This window comes from Tetrahymena thermophila (genome assembly GCF_000189635.1).
Source record: "Tetrahymena thermophila SB210 genomic scaffold scf_8254649, whole genome shotgun sequence".
NCBI lineage: Eukaryota > Ciliophora > Oligohymenophorea > Hymenostomatida > Tetrahymenidae > Tetrahymena > Tetrahymena thermophila.
Window position 1 is genome coordinate 426,227 of NW_002476417.1, and position 19,089 is coordinate 445,315.

General features: G+C 24.9%; 4 protein-coding genes across 4 annotated transcripts; 3 read left to right on the forward strand and 1 right to left on the reverse strand. All coding sequences in view use genetic code 6, as the record gives it.

Moving 5' to 3' along the window:
• Positions 1-7: 7 nt before the first annotated feature.
• TTHERM_00268160 (MFS transporter) lies at positions 8-2,448 on the forward strand (the record flags this gene model as incomplete). Its single annotated transcript, XM_001015951.1, has 3 exons — positions 8-340; positions 471-668; positions 1,135-2,448. The coding sequence occupies 3 exons, from the start codon at positions 8-10 to the stop codon at positions 2,446-2,448; spliced, it is 1,845 nt and encodes a 614-aa protein (XP_001015951.1).
• Positions 2,449-4,058: 1,610 nt separating this feature from the next.
• Positions 4,059-4,481, forward strand: TTHERM_000268189 (hypothetical protein; the record flags this gene model as incomplete). Its single annotated transcript, XM_012797610.1, has 2 exons — positions 4,059-4,215; positions 4,297-4,481. The coding sequence occupies 2 exons, from the start codon at positions 4,059-4,061 to the stop codon at positions 4,479-4,481; spliced, it is 342 nt and encodes a 113-aa protein (XP_012653064.1).
• A 1,616-nt stretch (positions 4,482-6,097) lies between these two features.
• On the reverse strand, positions 6,098-12,284 carry TTHERM_00268190 (Na,H/K antiporter P-type ATPase alpha subunit family protein; the record flags this gene model as incomplete). Its single annotated transcript, XM_001015953.2, has 7 exons — positions 6,098-6,815; positions 6,929-7,677; positions 7,733-8,208; positions 8,326-8,655; positions 9,017-9,916; positions 9,971-10,471; positions 11,750-12,284. The coding sequence occupies 7 exons, from the start codon at positions 12,282-12,284 to the stop codon at positions 6,098-6,100; spliced, it is 4,209 nt and encodes a 1,402-aa protein (XP_001015953.2).
• A 2,701-nt stretch (positions 12,285-14,985) lies between these two features.
• Positions 14,986-18,904, forward strand: TTHERM_00268200 (PX domain protein; the record flags this gene model as incomplete). Its single annotated transcript, XM_001015954.2, has 11 exons — positions 14,986-15,303; positions 15,369-15,455; positions 15,550-15,739; positions 15,817-16,453; positions 16,506-16,590; positions 16,658-16,978; positions 17,049-17,242; positions 17,301-17,454; positions 17,528-18,326; positions 18,384-18,553; positions 18,620-18,904. 11 exons carry the CDS (start codon positions 14,986-14,988, stop codon positions 18,902-18,904), a joined length of 3,240 nt encoding a protein of 1,079 aa, XP_001015954.2.
• Between the last annotated feature and the right edge of the window lie 185 nt (positions 18,905-19,089).

Consider the following 19,089-nt stretch of genomic DNA (forward strand, 5'->3'; position numbering starts at 1 on the left):
TCTCATCATGAGTGGTCTTATTTATGCCTTGTATGCAGGCCAATTTATTTTGAATGCAGCGAATTCATCTATAGCTCCTTTTTTCCCTTAAAAAGCTAAGACTTTTGGGATAGATGAAACTATGATTGGTCTCATATTTAGTGTTCACCCTGTAGGTAATTTCATATGCTCTCTCATAATTGGAAAGCAACTTTCAAAAGGTGAAAATAGAAAACCTGCTACATTATTAGGAATTCTTCTTACTGGCATAGGCATTTTAGGATTCGCTACGGTTTAATACATTACTAGAAAATGGGTTTTCATTACTGTTACTTTATTATCAAGAATTATTTTGGGAGTGGTATAGCATTTGTTTTAAATCATTATTTTTATTTATAGCAGCTTAAATATTATTTTACATAGTTATAGCTTCTTTTGATATAATACTAGAAGGAATTAATTCATAACTGATTTTTTTAATTTAATTACAGGGTTAATCATTATTTAGTACACCTGCCTATGCTTATATTCCTTTACTATATAAATCAACATTTGAAGAGAAGTGCGGTTGGATGGAAAGTGTTTGCGGTTTTGGTTTAATGGTTGGCCCTCTACTAGGCAGTGTTTTAATTTAATTGTGGGGTTATGTAACTCCATTTATATTCTTTGCTGCAGTTTCAATCTTGCTGGTATGATTTTTATTTTTTTAGATATAATTATATCAAGCAATTTCTTCTTGTAGTAGCGAATGAATATCAAAAAGTTGAGAGCGATTGATTTGATTACTCATTCAACAACTTATAAAATAAAATTTTGATAGAAATTATTTAGAAAATAAATTTGCAATAATAAAAAACTCTATATTAAAAATAAAAATAGAAGTATCAAACAATTTTATTTAATATTTTTAAAATGTCAAAATCATAATAAAATAAAATAAAGCTGTAAGATTCAAGTACAATTACTTAGTTTTTAATTAAAATCAAAACTAAATAATATCTATCCAATTTTTTTAAAGTATGAATTATCTATTTTGATATTTTCACCTGAAATTTAACACATTTCTAGTTAATGAAAAAAATTTAACATTTGTAATATTTTAATAAAAGAATAAGCTTAAATCATCAATCATATTTTATTTAAATTTAAAAAAAGATACCAGTTTTACACCACTACATTCCAGCTAGAATAGATTTTAATCAGGAAGGTAATGAGCTAAAGGTTTCTTTATCTTCTTAAGAATAAGATTAAGATGAACAAACCTAGGAAGAACCAGAAGAATTTGAAATCAATTATCTAGAAATTTTTAAAGATAAAGATATTATTTTAAACTATATTGCAATATTTTTGCCCTCTTGCGGTCTACTTTTCCTTGACCCCACTATGGGTATATATTTTGAAGAAACCTATGGGTTGGATGATCTATATGTTGGTTTAGTCTTTTCTGTTGGAACAGTTGTTTATTTGCTAGCATCTCCAATAGGAACAAAGATGCTTTAATATACTAAAAATTATGAATTTTTACTTTTTCTTGGTTCAATTTTGACAGGTATCAGTTTCTTTTTTTTGGGTCCTGACGAATATACATTTTTACCCTAAAAATTGTATATAACTTGTATTGCAAATGGATTTATAGGATTAGCAAGTATATTAATTTACATACCTGCTCTTCCTCAATTATATAAAATACTCTTAAGAATGTATCCTGAAGAAAACGAAGAAATTATAGGTGATATCTCTAGTGCTCTATATAATACTAGTTATGCTGTCGGAGAGTTTATTGGTCCTCTCCTAGGAGGTTTACTTGCTTAATCTTTTTCATTCTCTAGAGGAGCTAGCTTGTTTGGATTAGCTATAGTTGGATTTAGTTTAATTTATATGGTTTTTGGAGGAGTCTTTTGGAAAAAGCGTAAAATAGAGGGCATAGTTATGTCAAAAATGGAAGAATTTCCTATTGGTTTAAGTCCTGCTATGAAAAAAGTTAATTCAAACAAAATAAGGACTCGTTAACCTAATATTCCTGGTCTAATTAGTACCAGTTCTCCTATGAGTAATTCTCTAAGACCTAAATTCTATACTCCAACCCTTAAAAGCGATAGACTCGAAAATAGAGTCCATTTTGTATTTTAAAAGAGCGTATTGAAAAAGAAGAAAAAAGTGAGAAAATTTGGCATTAACAATACTAATAATAGTAGTAGTTAAAATAAAACATCTTAAAATATGATCTCAGAAAAATAATCTTCTGAATTTTCTGATGCTGTTAATAGAATAGTCGAAGAATAATATAAATAAGTTGAAGATTTCTAGTTCTGTGCTTATAGTGATATGGATGGATCTGATGGAAAAGAAGCAAAAAAAGCAGATGCAGAGCACAGGTCATTACATTTATTTAGAAAAACAAATTCCTAATAATCAAAATCTTTAAAATCATAATCTTAAGAGTCTATCACATAAGAATCAATTGTTTGAAAAATGTGCAAGCAATTTAGTTACTTACTTAGTTAATTAGTTAGTTAATTAGCCATTCAATAAATTAGCTAATCTAATTTTATTTTTTAAAATAAAATAAATATTTTTTCTTATTAACAAAAAATAATTTATAAATAAATATTATTTAATATAAAAACTTATAAAAATGTTTAAATTAATTAAATTTAGCTATATCAAATTATCTAAATATTTTATGTATCCTTTTATTTTTCCAAAACTCTTTCCCTTTATTTTTTTAATTTCCTATTCCTTTATTCTTTTTTTTTCGTATGTTTATTTTATGAAAATTTTAATATTTTATTTCAAAATAAAATTTATTTTCAAAGAATTTTTAATTTTTTATCATTTTATATTTTGAATAAAAATATAAAAAGGTTATCGACACTGGGACTTCCCAAGCGGTCCCCCACCTTAGTACTAACCCAGCCTTAAGGCGCTTAACTTCGGAGTTCGAATGGGATCCGGTGTTTTCACCTTAGTATGGCCGATAACAAAATTAATGATTAATTTTGTGTAATTATAAATAAAAATACTAAATATTGAAGAAAGAAAATCATTAATTCTATAATAAAATTATTTTTTAAGAAAAATATCAAAAACTATAAGATATAAAAATAAAAAAGGTTATCGACACTGGGACTTCCCAAGCGGTCCCCCACCTTAGTACTAACCCAGCCTTAAGGCGCTTAACTTCGGAGTTCGAATGGGATCCGGTGTTTTCACCTTAGTATGGCCGATAACAAAATTAATAATTTTAATTTAGTTATATATTTTTTTTATTTTTAAAAAATAAAAATGAATGAATTTTAATATTAAGTTAATTTTAAATCAAGTAATAATTAATATCATTCAGAATATTAAAAAAAAGGTTATCGACACTGGGACTTCCCAAGCGGTCCCCCACCTTAGTACTAACCCAGCCTTAAGGCGCTTAACTTCGGAGTTCGAATGGGATCCGGTGTTTTCACCTTAGTATGGCCGATAACAAAATTAATGATTAATTTTGTGTAATTATAAATATAAAATCTAAATATTGAAGAAATAAAATTAATAATTCTATTATAATTTTTATAGTTAAAAATATAAAAAAATAAAAAATAAATATAAAAATGAAAAAGGTTATCGACACTGGGACTTCCCAAGCGGTCCCCCACCTTAGTACTAACCCAGCCTTAAGGCGCTTAACTTCGGAGTTCGAATGGGATCCGGTGTTTTCACCTTAGTATGGCCGATAACAAAATTAATGATAAATAAAAAACTAAATATTGAAGAAAGAAAATTAATAATTCTATAATAATTTTTATTTAAAAAAAACATCAAAAGCTATATAGATATAAAAATAAAAAAGGTTATCGACACTGGGACTTCCCAAGCGGTCCCCCACCTTAGTACTAACCCAGCCTTAAGGCGCTTAACTTCGGAGTTCGAATGGGATCCGGTGTTTTCACCTTAGTATGGCCGATAACAAAATTAATGATTAATTTTGTGTAATTATAAATATAAAATCTAAATATTGAAGAAATAAAATTAAAAATTCTATTATAATTTTTATAGTTAAAAATATAAACAAATAAAAAATAAATATAAAAATGAAAAAGGTTATCGACACTGGGACTTCCCAAGCGGTCCCCCACCTTAGTACTAACCCAGCCTTAAGGCGCTTAACTTCGGAGTTCGAATGGGATCCGGTGTTTTCACCTTAGTATGGCCGATAACAAAAGATAAAGTTATTTTGTAATTCAAAAAGTAAATATAAAAAGTTGGAAAATAAACAGTTTGATTTAATAAAACATTTTTGGTACTCAAATATTCTCAATTAAAATTTAGATTTGAAAAATTATTTAAAAAAATTAATAAATTAATACGAAATCCGAGATAGTATAGTGGTTAGTATTCCTGCCTGTCACGCAGGAGACCCGGGTTCAATTCCCGGTCTCGGAGCTTTTTTATAAAAAATGATAGATACTTTTCAAAAGAAAAAGACTTAGATGAAAATATTTAATCTTAGTTGAAATATAATTTAAAGATAAATAAAACAAATATAATAATTAAATATTAAGCTTTTATATAAAGTTTTTATATGAAATAGTTTTATCAGCACGTGATTGTATAAATTAAAATTAAAAGACCAAGTAAAGGGGACTTTATAATTTTAGAAAATGTATGATCGAAAGAAGTAAAGGCATATTCAAACAAATACAACTATTTTGCAGGATTATCATTAGTTAGCTCATTATACGGAGTAATATCTTTATCACATTAAAATTACCCTTAAAATACACAATTTAGTTTCTAAATTGAGTTATTTTCAGTTGTATTCTAACAATAAAGAACTTTTTTATTGTAGCATTCCATCAGTGTATTTGTTCTATTTGTAAATAAATCATATATTTCATAGCAAGTATTATTTTGCATACATTAATAAAATTTATTTTCATAATGTTTAACTTTATGTAAATTTTTATATCCGCAATTTTAAACTAAACATCTTGATAAATTTAAAAGCTCTACTTAATTTTAGTTCTCACATTCATCACTTAAAGTATTCCTGTTTATCTCACATCTTTCATATTCAAGGAATTTTTCTTAACATCTTTATGTTTATTAACACTCAAACATCTCTTATTTGCACATAGTAAAAGCACATTTATACCTATCTTTAAAATAGATTGCTTATACATACTTAATTAATAAACTAAACTTAATTATTAGCAAAAAAGAAATTTTATTCATTTTTAAAAACCTTTTTTATTATAAAAGTAACTAATTGCAAATATTTCTTCTGAAAATTTTAATTAAATAGCTAGCAAGATTGTCTAGTTTTATTTTAAAAATTAAATTTTTTTAAATTATTGTAACTTTATATGCAATAAGAAATTGTCTATATTTTTGTTTTAATAATTTATCAAGATTATTGTTCAAATTTAAATTTGTTTTAAGGCTAAAAATCAATCTTATTTTGTAAATTAGAAGTATATTTTTCAAAATTAGTCTAAAGTATCTTTTTTTAAAAACTAAAAAATATACCATAAAAAATATTTGTTTGTTTATAAAAAAATTTTAAAATGTGTTATTTTAAATTCATTAATAAAATAGATTAAAATTAAAAATTAGATTGAAAAATAATAAAGATTGATATTAATTAAAGATATTATTAATTTAATTCTATTTATTATAAATTTATTTATTTTTACTTAAATTATATTCAAATACATCTGCCATTTAAAAAAATAGTGATCTTAAATTACTAGATTTTTGAATTGCATTTTACTATATTTGCAAAATCCTAATTTGAGCAAAAGTTTTTATTCAAAAAAAAATATTTTTAAAGGTTTTGAGTTTGAATACAGACAGATCTTACATAAAAATCAAGTTGTGCTAAAAAATTTTATTGATATTTGAATTGTTTACAAATCATTTTTATATATCTATTTAATTAATTCAAGCAAAGAACAATAAAAAAAATTAAAATTGAAGTTTTATTAAAGATAAAAGGATTATTCACTTGGTTTTAACAAATATTTAAGCTTATTCATACATTTTATATATAAATAAGAAAATACAATATTTTTTAGTAATTTTTCATAAGAATATTTTAAAGAGAATTAAGTTGTTTAAAAGTAATCTATCACCAATATGAGTATTTTAAGAACCATCTGTTTTATCTAAGTAAGTATTTTCTTATTTCTTCCCAGCAAAGAATCATAATAGAAAATGGTATTCCACTACATCCAAATTAGAAGAAATCAAGAGGACGTCCACCAAAAACTGTATTAACACCTGGACAAAGGACAAGCAAAATAGCAAGACAAGTTTCAAAGATAATACCTTAGAATATTTTATAGTTAACTGCTGAAGTGGCAAACGAAGATTTTCTGCTTTTACAAGCAAAGATATTACTCCATTAGAATATTACAATGCATACAAAAAAGGATGATTAAGCATATTTTAAAGCATCAGTTGTATAGCAAGCTGTGTTTCCAACAAAATCAGAGTAATTATGATCACTATGTATGTTACAGTCTGACCAGCTACCTACTAAAGAATACCAATTTCCATCACTACCACATTTAACAAATGCTTTTCTTAGATCATACTTTCCTTAATCAACTTGGAACCAATCAATAGTCCAAGATTAATCTTTGATTGCTTTCATTTAAGTTATATCATCTTAACATTTTGCATTTCCTAGCATCACATTAGAATTGAAGCTACGTCCGAAGTGCCCATACTTCGCATAGTAAGGATGAGCTTCAGAAATTGTACCAAACTCTTATATAGGAGGATAATAAGCATCATACAGACTCATGCCAAATAGTTCAAGCACTTCAAATCCATAATAATTTCTATTGATAAAATGATAAAATTAAAAAAATAACTTTAAAAGTCATTCGTATATTTTTAAATTGTTATTTCAAGTGACTTTTTATTTAAAAAAAATATTTTTTTTAAAATTTACAAGCTTATAAAGTAGGCTAAAAAACCACAAGCCATAGAATGTATTCCCATGAGACCATAAGAGTGAACCATCAATTTGGTAGAAACCATGTGGTCTGCTTTTGATCTAGGTCTTCTTGTCATGATATCAATTTCTGCTTCTTCAAAAGCAAGAGCAATGGCAGGGAAAATATCTGTACCAACACAAATACAAAGCATATAGATGTTGGTAAGAGGAAGAGGGATACCAAAGATAATAAAAGCAAGGAAGGGAAGAATTTCAGGGACATTAGAACATAGAAGATAAACAAAAGTCTTCTTTAAGTTATCAAAAATCTTTCTGCCTTCTTCAACACCTGAAACAATGGAAGCAAAGTCATCATCAAGAAGAATCATATCAGCAGCATCTTTAGTAACGTCACTTCCTGTGAGATTCATAGAAATACCAATATCACCTTACTTAATAGCTGGTGAATCATTAACACCATCACCAGTAACTGCACATGTGAAGCCTTCCTTTTAGCAAGCTTGGACTATTTGTAATTTTTATGCGGGAGTAGTTCTAGCAAATACACAATAAGGTTTTTTAACCCATTTTCTTAAACTTGTGAACTTTTCTATTCCATTAGCTTCTTCTTATTCAATAGATTAAACTATTTTATCTCCATGGATAACTATAGCTTCACATTATTCAACGGCTTCTTCCCAAGTACAATTTAATCTGTCCATAATATCATCGGTAGTTTCTACATAAGCTGGAATGATATTTACCTTTTTTAAAATAGATTTTTAATTATAATTATTTATTTTTTATAAATATCTTTACTTATTTTGCAATTGAGGCAGCAGTTGGTGGTTAATCACCAGTAACCATGATAACCTTAATACCAGCAGATCTACATTCGAGAATAGCAAAGGGAACTCTAGTTTTAGGTGGGTCAATTAAGGAGATCAAACCAGTGAATGTATATCCTTCCAAGGTGAAGTTAAAGTTTTTAGGGTTTGAAACGATGAAATCAAACTTATTTAAAGGATATTAATCTCTGGGAAGGTGGCATTTGGCAAAACCAAGAACTCTTTCACCATTTTTACCAAAGGTTTTATTAACGGAAGCAAATTTCTTTTCCCAATCAGGTGATTTTTTAGATTCTTAGCTACCATTTTAGACTTTTGTGCAGAATTTCCATATTTTTTCTGGAGCACCTTTGATGTAGACACAGTAATCGCTATCCTTAGTGGGTAACTCTACTATTGTCAGGGCGTACTTCTCAGTTGAGTTGAAAGGCATTCTAGCCATGACCTCTGTTTAATATTTAAAATTTAAAAATGTATAAACTGAAATTTAGTAGAAGTTGAGTTGCATGAATAAAATTTAAATGGAAGAAAAAATACTTCAACTAAAATAAAATATTTAATTACTTTCTCTATTTTCAGGAATTTTGAATTTTTGTCTTGTCTTATCAATATCTTCTATGTATTAAAAGAATCTTACTAGGCCTGTTTCAGTTGCGTCACCATTAACAGGACACTTCATGTAGTTGACTGCTTCTGTTTAATCTTTTAATTAACTAACATCAAATTTTGCTTCGCTACTTAAAATGGCACTTAAATGCAACTCTTTAAATGCAGTTTCATTTTCATCATATTCTAATTCGCTTTTATTTTGAACTAATGATTTGTTCCTTGCCTTGATCTGATTACCACTAAGCCACATATGTTCGACTGTCATAACATTCTAAGTTAAGGTTCCTTATATTTTAGTTTAAGTAAGGATTAATATCAAATTTTTAAAAAACTAATAAGGTATTAAAAAGAACTAATAGATTTAAAAATATGTTTGTTTTGTTTTGAATCTTCTTTATTAAAGTGGAACAATTTTAATGCTTAACTGAATAGATTATACTCTAACTAAACATTATTTCACTAATCTATTACCAAATAACTGGCTTCTTATAAAAATCAATTATTTGGGGATTTAATCATAGACTAATTTCGAAATGATTGATAAAAATAGATAAAAGCAATCAATCTAAATTAATTTCAGGTTTCAATCAATAAAATTTAAAGTAAATGACTTAGTTTTTATTTTAAAATTATTAATTAAATTTACCAGTTTTGTCAGAGCAAATACAAGAAGTTGATCCCAAAGTTTCTACTGACTCTAAATTTTTAACTAGAACATTTTTTTTATGAAGAGCTTATGCTGTAATAGCTAAAGAAACGGTGATACAACCTAAAAGTCCTTCTGGAACATTAGCTACTAAAATACCAATACCGAATATAACACAAGTGAGGATATCATATCCAATATAAAGGTAAGAAAGAAGGAAGAAAAGAACACCCAAGAATAGTGCAATACCTACCATTACTATTACTAATCTGTCCATTTCAATACGGAGAGGAGTTTTAGTTTTCTTTTCAGTAGAAGCCATATCAGCGATTTCACCAAGGGTGGTTTTATCTCCAATCTAAATAACAATTCCTATTCCTTAACCTTCTTTGCACAAGGTACCAAAGAAAGCAACATTTGAAGTTTCAAGCAAGGACTCAGGGTGACTGCAAATAGTAGTACGTAATTGAGGTTCACTTTCACCAGTTAAGGCTGAGTTATCTACTTTCATTTCATTGACTTAGATCATACGAATGTCAGCAGGAATTTTTTCACCAGCTTTGATTTTAACGATATCACCTAAAACTAGCTTTTCTGCATGAATAGATCTCTCAGTTCCTTCTCTAACTACTATACATTTTTAGGGTAAAAAGTTTTTGAATGAGTCCATCAGTGCTTCAGACTTTCTGTTTTGCATAAATGTAATGATGGCAGTGATAAAAATAACAATGATCAAGACAATAGCCAAATAGAGATTTGAAGGATCTTCAGGGCTATAATAGAATGTAATAAAACAGAAGATAGAAGCAACCCAAAGCATAATAGCAAAAGGATTTGAAAGCTCTTTTAAGAAAACAATAATGGGAGAGGTTTTACCCTTTTCAGTGAGTTTATTATCACCTTTTTTTATGAAATAAAAATAAATATGAAAATCTTACATTAAATAAATTTTACCTAACTCTACATTGAGTTATTCAGCTCTTTGTTAAGTATGGCCTAATTTTAAATCTGTTCCATATCTTTTAACTAATGAATCCAAGTCAACTTTATGCTCATCTCTTTTCATGATCTCCATTTATCTTCTTTCTTTATCATTTTTAGGAGCTTCAACATTTCTAGGCTATACTGCAGGTTATTCAGTATGCAAATTATCAGTTACCATTTCTAATTCAATATCTGGATGATGGCGCTTGTGATTGTTATGTCCATCTGGATCATTTGAGTCATTCATAAAATGCTTCTAAGCAGTAGAGCTTCTTCTTTGATCACGAACTTAGTTAACGTTAGTGATTGACTATCTCAACTCCTCAAAAACACGAATAATTTGTGATTATCTTTAGGAATCACCTCTTGAAGCATTCATATCTCCACCCTGCCTTTTATTGGCATAGTTCTAGCCCTCTTGCATGAATCTGAAGTGGTTTTATTGCAGTATGTGTGTTTGTAACTATATATCTTTTTATATAAATATATACCTTTTTAATAGATGTTTTGCTTTTTTTTATTGTTAATTAATTATCAGTATTATTAAAAATTTGGTTTTAATGTGATAAAAATAGCTTAATGGATTCAAAAAAAGAAAGCCAAAAAGCTTTTGTTACATTAAAAGTGGAGTTTTATAAACAATAGAAAGAAAAGTGAATCATTTATCTGACTAATTAAAATATTGCTTCAATTTTCTTTTCATACAAAAATTTGCTTTCAATCATTGCGTTCTAGCTCTTTATTGTCATGGTCGAAATACGATCCACTTTATTTTAAAGAATAAACTTAATTAGTTAGAAAAAAAATAATCAATCATACACATACATCCCTTTAAAAAATACTATTGAATTTTTAACTAGTAAAATTTGACATTTATTTGGAAATTATAATAGTTATTATCTATTACTGAATTTATAATAATCTAATTTTTAAATTATTGATTTTAGTTCTAAGAATTAATGAAAACTTTTTATATAATTTCTAATTTAAGGTACATAAAGATAAATTGTATTTTTATGTGTCTTTAGATATTTTCAAATTTACTTAATCAGCTTTATTTTTATCTAAATAGAACTACTTTTTAGCTGATAAGATGACTATATTAGATTAAAAAGTGCGCAAATAAAATTCATTTATTTTTTTGTATTTAAAGTACTAGTAATTTCAGGGTAAATATGTGATAAAAAGATTGAGATGAATAAAGCTCGATTAATCCTCAAAATTTTTATATAGTTATATTAAAAATATTATAAATTTTATTTCAAGTTAAAGAGCAACTGTTATGGGTACTTGAAACATCCAAATCTTTATAAATTTAACTAAAGTCTAATAGACTAAAATTTCTTTTGTTTTTTTCTAGATGAGTTAATGAGCTGAAAATAAACAAATTTATTATGAAAACTAATTTAATTTATATTGCTATTGATTTAGCTTCAGGAGTTAATTAAATTTTTCAATTGGAAAAAATAAAAAATATATATAATTAATTTAATTAATGACGAAAAATCTAAAAATAGGGTTAAATTTTATTACTCGTAAATTAAAAGAGATATGTAAAGTGATGGGATGCTTTTATTTGCTTTTAGCAACAGTAAGTTAAAATATTGCAAATTGATGGATTTTTAAATAAAGATTCAGCAATTATTTTTAAAATAAATCAGAAGAATATTTCTATTTTAATTTTATTTATTATTTTTCTCTTTTTTCATAAATTAAAAAAAATATTTTTGAAATAATTTATTTTATTACATTCATTATGCTCAAAGTCTTCTGCTGTTTATTCATTTTCATCTGACACCTTTACCATTTACACAAATCCTTAATTTAGCTGTTTCAATTCTATTGCATCATCTATAAATGGCTAATTAACATCCTTCCATGTTTAATGATTAATAATTTTGTATTTCATAACATAAGCTATAAATTCATTTTTTTCCAAGCCCTTAAAGAATTTATGGATAAAGCTTTCCTTTTAGCAATCTATTTCAATGTATGGTTAATCATATGGTTTAAAAACTCCATATATAAATAAAATAAATGTTGAAATTAATCTCGTAATATTGATTATAACGTCAAATACTCCCATTTAATATTTAAAAAAGCGGATTAAGCTTAACCCAAAAGAAAGTATCCAAAATAATCTGAGTGCTAAAAATGATTAATTCAATCCTCTGATATATTCGGTCTGTTGTTATTTTATAATTTATAATAATTTAAAACTATTTAAATGCCATAAATACAATATTTCGTCTAAAAACAGATACTTAAAAATTGATTGGTACATTTATTTTTCTGGACAATTTAATTATTTATTTATCAATTTTTGTTGTTGAGTTTAAAGAAATCATTTCGTTTCTTTTTGAAATCAAAAAATTAAAATAGTTTTTTAATTTTTAAAAAAATTAAAAGCTCTTTTGTTTAAATTATTTTCAAAAATTATTATGATTTAACTTATTTGATAAATAGAAATTCTGTATTAAAATAGAAAGATTTGCAAAAATTATGTCTCTCTATCAATTTTAATAATTGCTAAATAATTTTGATAAAAATTTAACTTAAATTTAGATTTACCTAAAGAAGAAATATTGAGTCAATCCAAGCAACAATACCGAAAATATAGAATAAATTGTTAAAACCTAACTAACTTGTCCAAAATAATCTAGGAGAACTAGCTAAACCTAAAAATAAGGATAATACATAAGTTACTGTTATGAATTATGATACCCTGTATTTTATTTTATAAGATTCCAATGCATTTTCAAAAGTATACAACTTATACTTTATTGGTAGATCTAAAATTTAATAACATCTTAAAGCAGCAGTCAACAGTATAAAATAACAAGGTATTAAACTAATAAAATATTCGTAAATTAACTACTGCTCTAACTATTCTTATGGTATTGTATCTATATAAGTCATGTTTTTATAAAATTTTGGTTTGTCTCTATTAGAAAATATACTTTTTTGTATATTTTATATTTTTAATTTTAGTATTAAATAAAATTTTTATATTTATTTTTTATAAATTTTTTTTTATTATAAATTTTAAATAAATAAATCAATCAATACAATCCATAGATTTTCAATTTGTTATACCTAAAGCATGTAAAAATATGAAATTATAATATTAAATATTAAACTCCACTAAATTTCTTCTTTTATCTAATTTTTGAACAAGAATATTATGACATTAATAGTGGAGAATTACAATTAACAATGAGCTTATTGTATTTTGAGTAAAAATAATTAGAGTTTAACTCAACTTATTCCATAATTGTTAGTAATTAAATAAATAAAAAATTTATTTAAATAGATCTTTTAATCAAAACTGGAGTTTTACTCACCAAATCGAATAATTTTGCCTATAACAAAATTCTTATTTTAAAAATCTATAAATTTAAGTATATGTTAAAATGTATTTAAATATTCACTTTCAATAAACAAAATAGGTAAAAAAAGTAATTTATTAAATATTTTTAGAAATTTTCATAATAAAGTATTAATATAATAACCGTACAAATTCGAATTCAATGAGTAAAATAAAAAAAAATTAAATTTTTCACTTTTTATTAATATTTTTTTTGGTTACATCAAATTTTCATTTAATTAATGTAAATAATTAGAACATTTAAGGTATTAATTGAATTTTTTTTAATTTAGCAATTACAAACAAAAATAAATTATTAACATTTCAAAATAAAAAAAGCAATTAATTTTGACAGATTTTCCTCCTAATAAGCATATCTAATTTAGTTTTTATGAGTTAAGTTCATATTAAAAGAACACGGAAAGATAGATTTCAATCTAACTTATTATCTAATCATTAATTAATAAAAAAATATATACTTTTTTTAAGTGAGAAAATAATTTATAAAAAATATAGGTTTAAATATTCTTATTTATTTTTATAAATTGATAGAATGACTGGCTTGCAAATTTGAATAAATTGCCATAATTTACATTTTCAAAATTTTATTTAAATAATAAGTTAAATAATAATTTTAATTATTTAAAGTTGATTTTTAATCAATATAAGTTAAATTGTTATAATAGAAATATTAAATACTTTTAGTAAAATTATAGATAAAAACTTTTGTTTTTTATGAGCTTTATTTTTAAAATAACATAATTTAGCAATATGATCAAATACTTGTATATTAATATTTTAAGAAAAAACTGAATTTATGTTATAAATTTCATTTAAAATTATTATCATCTAAAAAAATATATGTAAATATAAATATGAGTTCCTAAATATATATTTTTATAAACACAAATACTTTTTTTAAAATAAATGTAAATTTAAAAATTGAACTCTCATTTTGTTTATGATGGCTCGCTCACTGTATATTCATATACTTCTATGTATTTTAATGAATACTAAATATTAAAAAACAAGTAAATATAATATTTAATCAATATTTTAACAAATTTATTTTTCTGATCATAAATTAAAAAACATGCAAAATTTACATTAGCTAATATTTCTGAAATTTTTTCTGATAATATATAAAGCACAAGATATCTAATTATACTTTCTTTTGGATTAGGAGGAAAATGATTGAAAGTAATTATGGTTTCTTTTATAGTGATATGAATTAACATGCTTCATAATTATTATAATAATAAATGACTATTTTTATATTTTTTAATTAAATGGCTGATATTTTTGCAAAGTTTTTAGAAATATCAACATGCTTGCAAATTTTTATATTGATAGCCAAAATGATTAATCAATATTTGCATTAATAACATTATATTAAATTGTATGTATTAGAGTGATATATCTTAGGCTGGGTAAATTAAAAAAAGAATCTATTTACAAATTACAGCAATTATAAATCTTTATTAGTAACTCTGCATTTTTTCATTATTATGATTGGATTTAATTTAGTATTTTTTGTCTTATTCTTAAAAAATTTATTACCTCTGATCATCCAATAATTTATATTTATAAATTAATACTATTACATCTAAGAGATAATATGGATCAAAGTAAAGAAAATAAATCATAGAATTCATAAAAAAATTAGTCTCACAAAAGCTTTAGCAGCGTCGATGGGACTCCTTTAGGAAGAATCAAAAAAGTATCTTTTGATGACTCTGCATTAACAAGATCAAAAAATGATACCACTGTAGATTCTAGTTCTTGCACATCACCATATATTGAATTGAATTTGAAGCGTATTAGCTAAATGCAGTATTTTGAAAAAGAATTCTCTTTCGAAAAGTTTACTAGTGGCGATATTAGGTAAATATCTCTTACTGTTTTAGGTACTGAAAGTAAACTTTTCAAGTATAAAGTAAAATTTGATCATTTATTAATCGATTAAGCTAGAAACAACAATAAACAAATCATTAAAAATAGACTTATAAAATTGAAGTTAAATCTCCATTTTTTCCAGATATTCACTGTTTTAGAAGATATAATGAATTTCATGCATTATATAAAGTGGTAAATAAATCATATTTTGAGATTTTGTTGAGTTTCAACAATAAAGTTATTATTATTTTATCATTATCAACCATTATTACTTAATATATGTTAGCTCAAGCTTAAGTATTAGAATATACAATTACCAAGCTTCCCTTCAAAGTATACTGTAATTAATAGAACTGAAAAGAGGAGAGTTGCTTTTCATCGCATTTTGAATGGAATTTTAGAAATAGCGTAGCAACATTAAGGGCAGATATAAAAAAATATTCTTTAGCTATTATATGTATTTTTGACAAAGGATTGTAAAAGCTTTTTTTTTATTTATTTTGAGAAGAATTATTTTATTCTTTTTTAATAAAATCTATTTATTAATTTTAAGTAAGCGGAAAGTAGACAAATAAAATTGAGATTAGCCCAAATTAACATGCAGGATCGTTTGATGATATGTCTGAATTTTCAATGAAGCAAATTATTGAAGAGTATGGAGATGAAGTATGTGGAGACATTTAAAGTATTAATAGTGAGGATAGTCCTCAATAAAATTAAAATTCTAAATTCTTCGATGAGAGAGAAGAAAAAGACCAAATTGATGAAGACTTAAGTGAGTTTAACTTGTCAAAAAGTATTTAAAATTCAAGTTAATAGAGTTAAATTTAGCAATAAGTAAGCTTAGACTCTTCTTCTATAGAAAAATCTGCTTCTTAGTAAAATAAAAAACTATCTATTACCCAACAAATGTCTTTGCCAGATAGTTATATGTAAGATCCTCTTAATTTATCATTTGGAACAGGAATAAGGGACAGATCTACTGCTTAGTAACCTAAAAAATTATCTTTACCACCAGATATTGCTATACTAAAATCTGGTTCTATGGCAACTCTTATTAGCCACAGAAATTAGTCTGATGAAAAAAATAAAAGCAAATCGGAAATAAGGACTTTAGATAAAGCTAGTTAAATGGTCATAATTGAGAAATTTAACAATATAAAAGAAGAAAAAGACTACTGTGGATACGTGTAAAACTTAATTTACCTAAATAATAATCACAAACATTTTTATGATCTTAAGGTAAGTGAGTCTCTAGAATGACACCAAGAAAGTACTCTATGGAAGAATAGTTTAAAATACACTTTAGTTATTTCATTAAATATTTGTAAGATTGAAGCAATAATTTATCATTAAACTTAAATAAATAAATAAATATTCGTTTTAAAATAAAGGATAATCATTTTGCTTGCTTGATTAGCATTTATGAAGCTAATATATAATTCCATCCTAAAAATAGCCATATTATTGAGATTTTTCATGGATATGACTCAAAAAAAATATAAATTTGCCTATAAAACGACAAGTTCGAAGAATACTATCTGGATAAAGAAGACAAAGTCAAAGATATTAACGATTTCCTATCTGATTTCTTAAAAATGAAAGATTAGAATTCTTTCCTTGACGATGAAAATAATAGAGGAAATATAGAAAAATATTTTCCACCTTCTGATCTTCAAAAATGGCTAGTTTAACTCAAAATTGCATCATAAAAAGTAATTTATTGCTTAAATTTATATCAATCATATTTGAGAAATTCTTTATTAAAAAATTATTAATTTATAGAAATAAGATATTAATCTAAATGACTTTGTGTTTGAACCTATTGGAAAGGTTTACTTAACTATACATGAAGTTATTAACTTTAAATATATTCCTCCTAATTCTACTGTTTTTATAAGAATCAAATCGAGTCCTTTTATATTCTAAACAAAAGAAAACATCTCTGATTCTCCTAAATGGAAATAAGACTTTATTTTGTATGTTTAAAATGATTATTAAATATTACTAAATTATTTTATTTTTTATTTTATTTAGTCCTTTTAGTAATTCATACGGTCTAATCACACTAGAAGTAATTTCTGTGATCAACAAAGGATGGATTAAAGAGAATTTTATTGAAAAAATATTAGCCTCTGTTTCTATCTAAATAGCAGATATTCTTGGCCATAATCAAGACACTGTTTTTAAAGTAGGACATTTATTCTTATTTTTTTTCTTAATATTTTTTAAGCTATTATTTAGCTATTTTAAAAATATTTTAGAAAATAAATCTACCTTTAGATAATACTGAATAAAGAGTAAAGTAACTTGTTAAGGACGGAGTAAAAGATTAAAAAGAATAAGAAATGCAAATTATAGTGAGCTTAAGAAATTTGTCAAAGTTTGAGAGTATTTTTGCTGAAAGTTCAAACAATATTTATGATGGAGTTAAGATGAATGAGTAGCAAAAAAGTATTATGAGATATTATAAAATAAACTTCAATAGATATAAGAGCTTATGCGGCCATGTTTTCTTATTTATTTGGTCTTTTAATGATATTTTCTATCAAAAGTACCCTAAGTTCTCTAAACTAATGATTGCTTTGATTTTGCTCTATATATGGAATGCTGACTTAAATAATATTTTGCAACACCTAATAGCCCTTTTCTTCTTCATCATCATAGTCCACAACCCAAAAATTTATCCTTACTATAAACATTTTACAGAAAAGCACTTATTTTCTGAAAAACACCCTTTCTATCATGAACCACAACTTTACACTAAAAAAATGAACGATTATATTAAGATGAGTTAGTGTCTTTCTAAAATAAAGAAATTCAAAAATGACATCATAGTTGAAGAATAAATATAATTTACCTTGTCTTAAACCTATTAGCAGCTTAAAAAGTCTTTTTACCTTCTTCATGAGTGGATAAGTGTTGTGGTTAACTATTGTGAAAAATTCAAAAATTTGCTTACTTGGAAGGACTAAAATCGTACTTATTAGTTCTTCATTTTCCTAATATTTTTATATGTAGTCTTTACTCACATACCCATTAGATACATGCTATTCTTTGGAAGTAACTTTCAAAAACAATAATAATTTTTTGATTTAATTGTATTTAAAATAAAAATAGGTATTTATAATTATTACATCGGAAGGTTAGTATATCAAAAAAGATATGATATAAATAAACAGTAGGGTAAAAATTTAATTATATATGTCTATAAGAAGTACTGGCAAGAATATAGATCATGGGAATAAATAGAACATATAAAATATCCAAATGAGCAAATAAAAAAAGCTGTAATTATTATTAAAATTGCATCATTTTTTTAATATTCTAAAATAATTTTACACCAAATAAAATAGTTGATTGATGACGGACTAGTCCATTTCTATCTTTGGATTACTAATGAAAATTTACAGCAGTTTGATACACCATACAAATTAATGATGGCTATTGCAACAGTTCCGAAAAAGTTATTTATGAATAAAATAGAAGGACCTCACTAAAGTACAGAAATATACAAAGAATTACAATAAAATAGCAAGCTAAGACTTTCTAAATACCTTACAACAGTAAAAATTTGGAAGAATTTCCTTTACAATATTCCTAGTGACTGTTATCGTATTCTTCACCCTAAAATGATTTGAGTTATCAATCTCTTTTCAATTTAGACCAAGTAGAGTGATATATACTCTTCCTTTATTAGACTTTTCAATACATTTTGTAATAAAAAATCAATAACAAACTAACTAACTGAGCTGAAATTATTTATATGTAATAAAATAATTTTCTTTGTAAAATATTAGTATTAAAACAAGTTAAAAAAGTATTT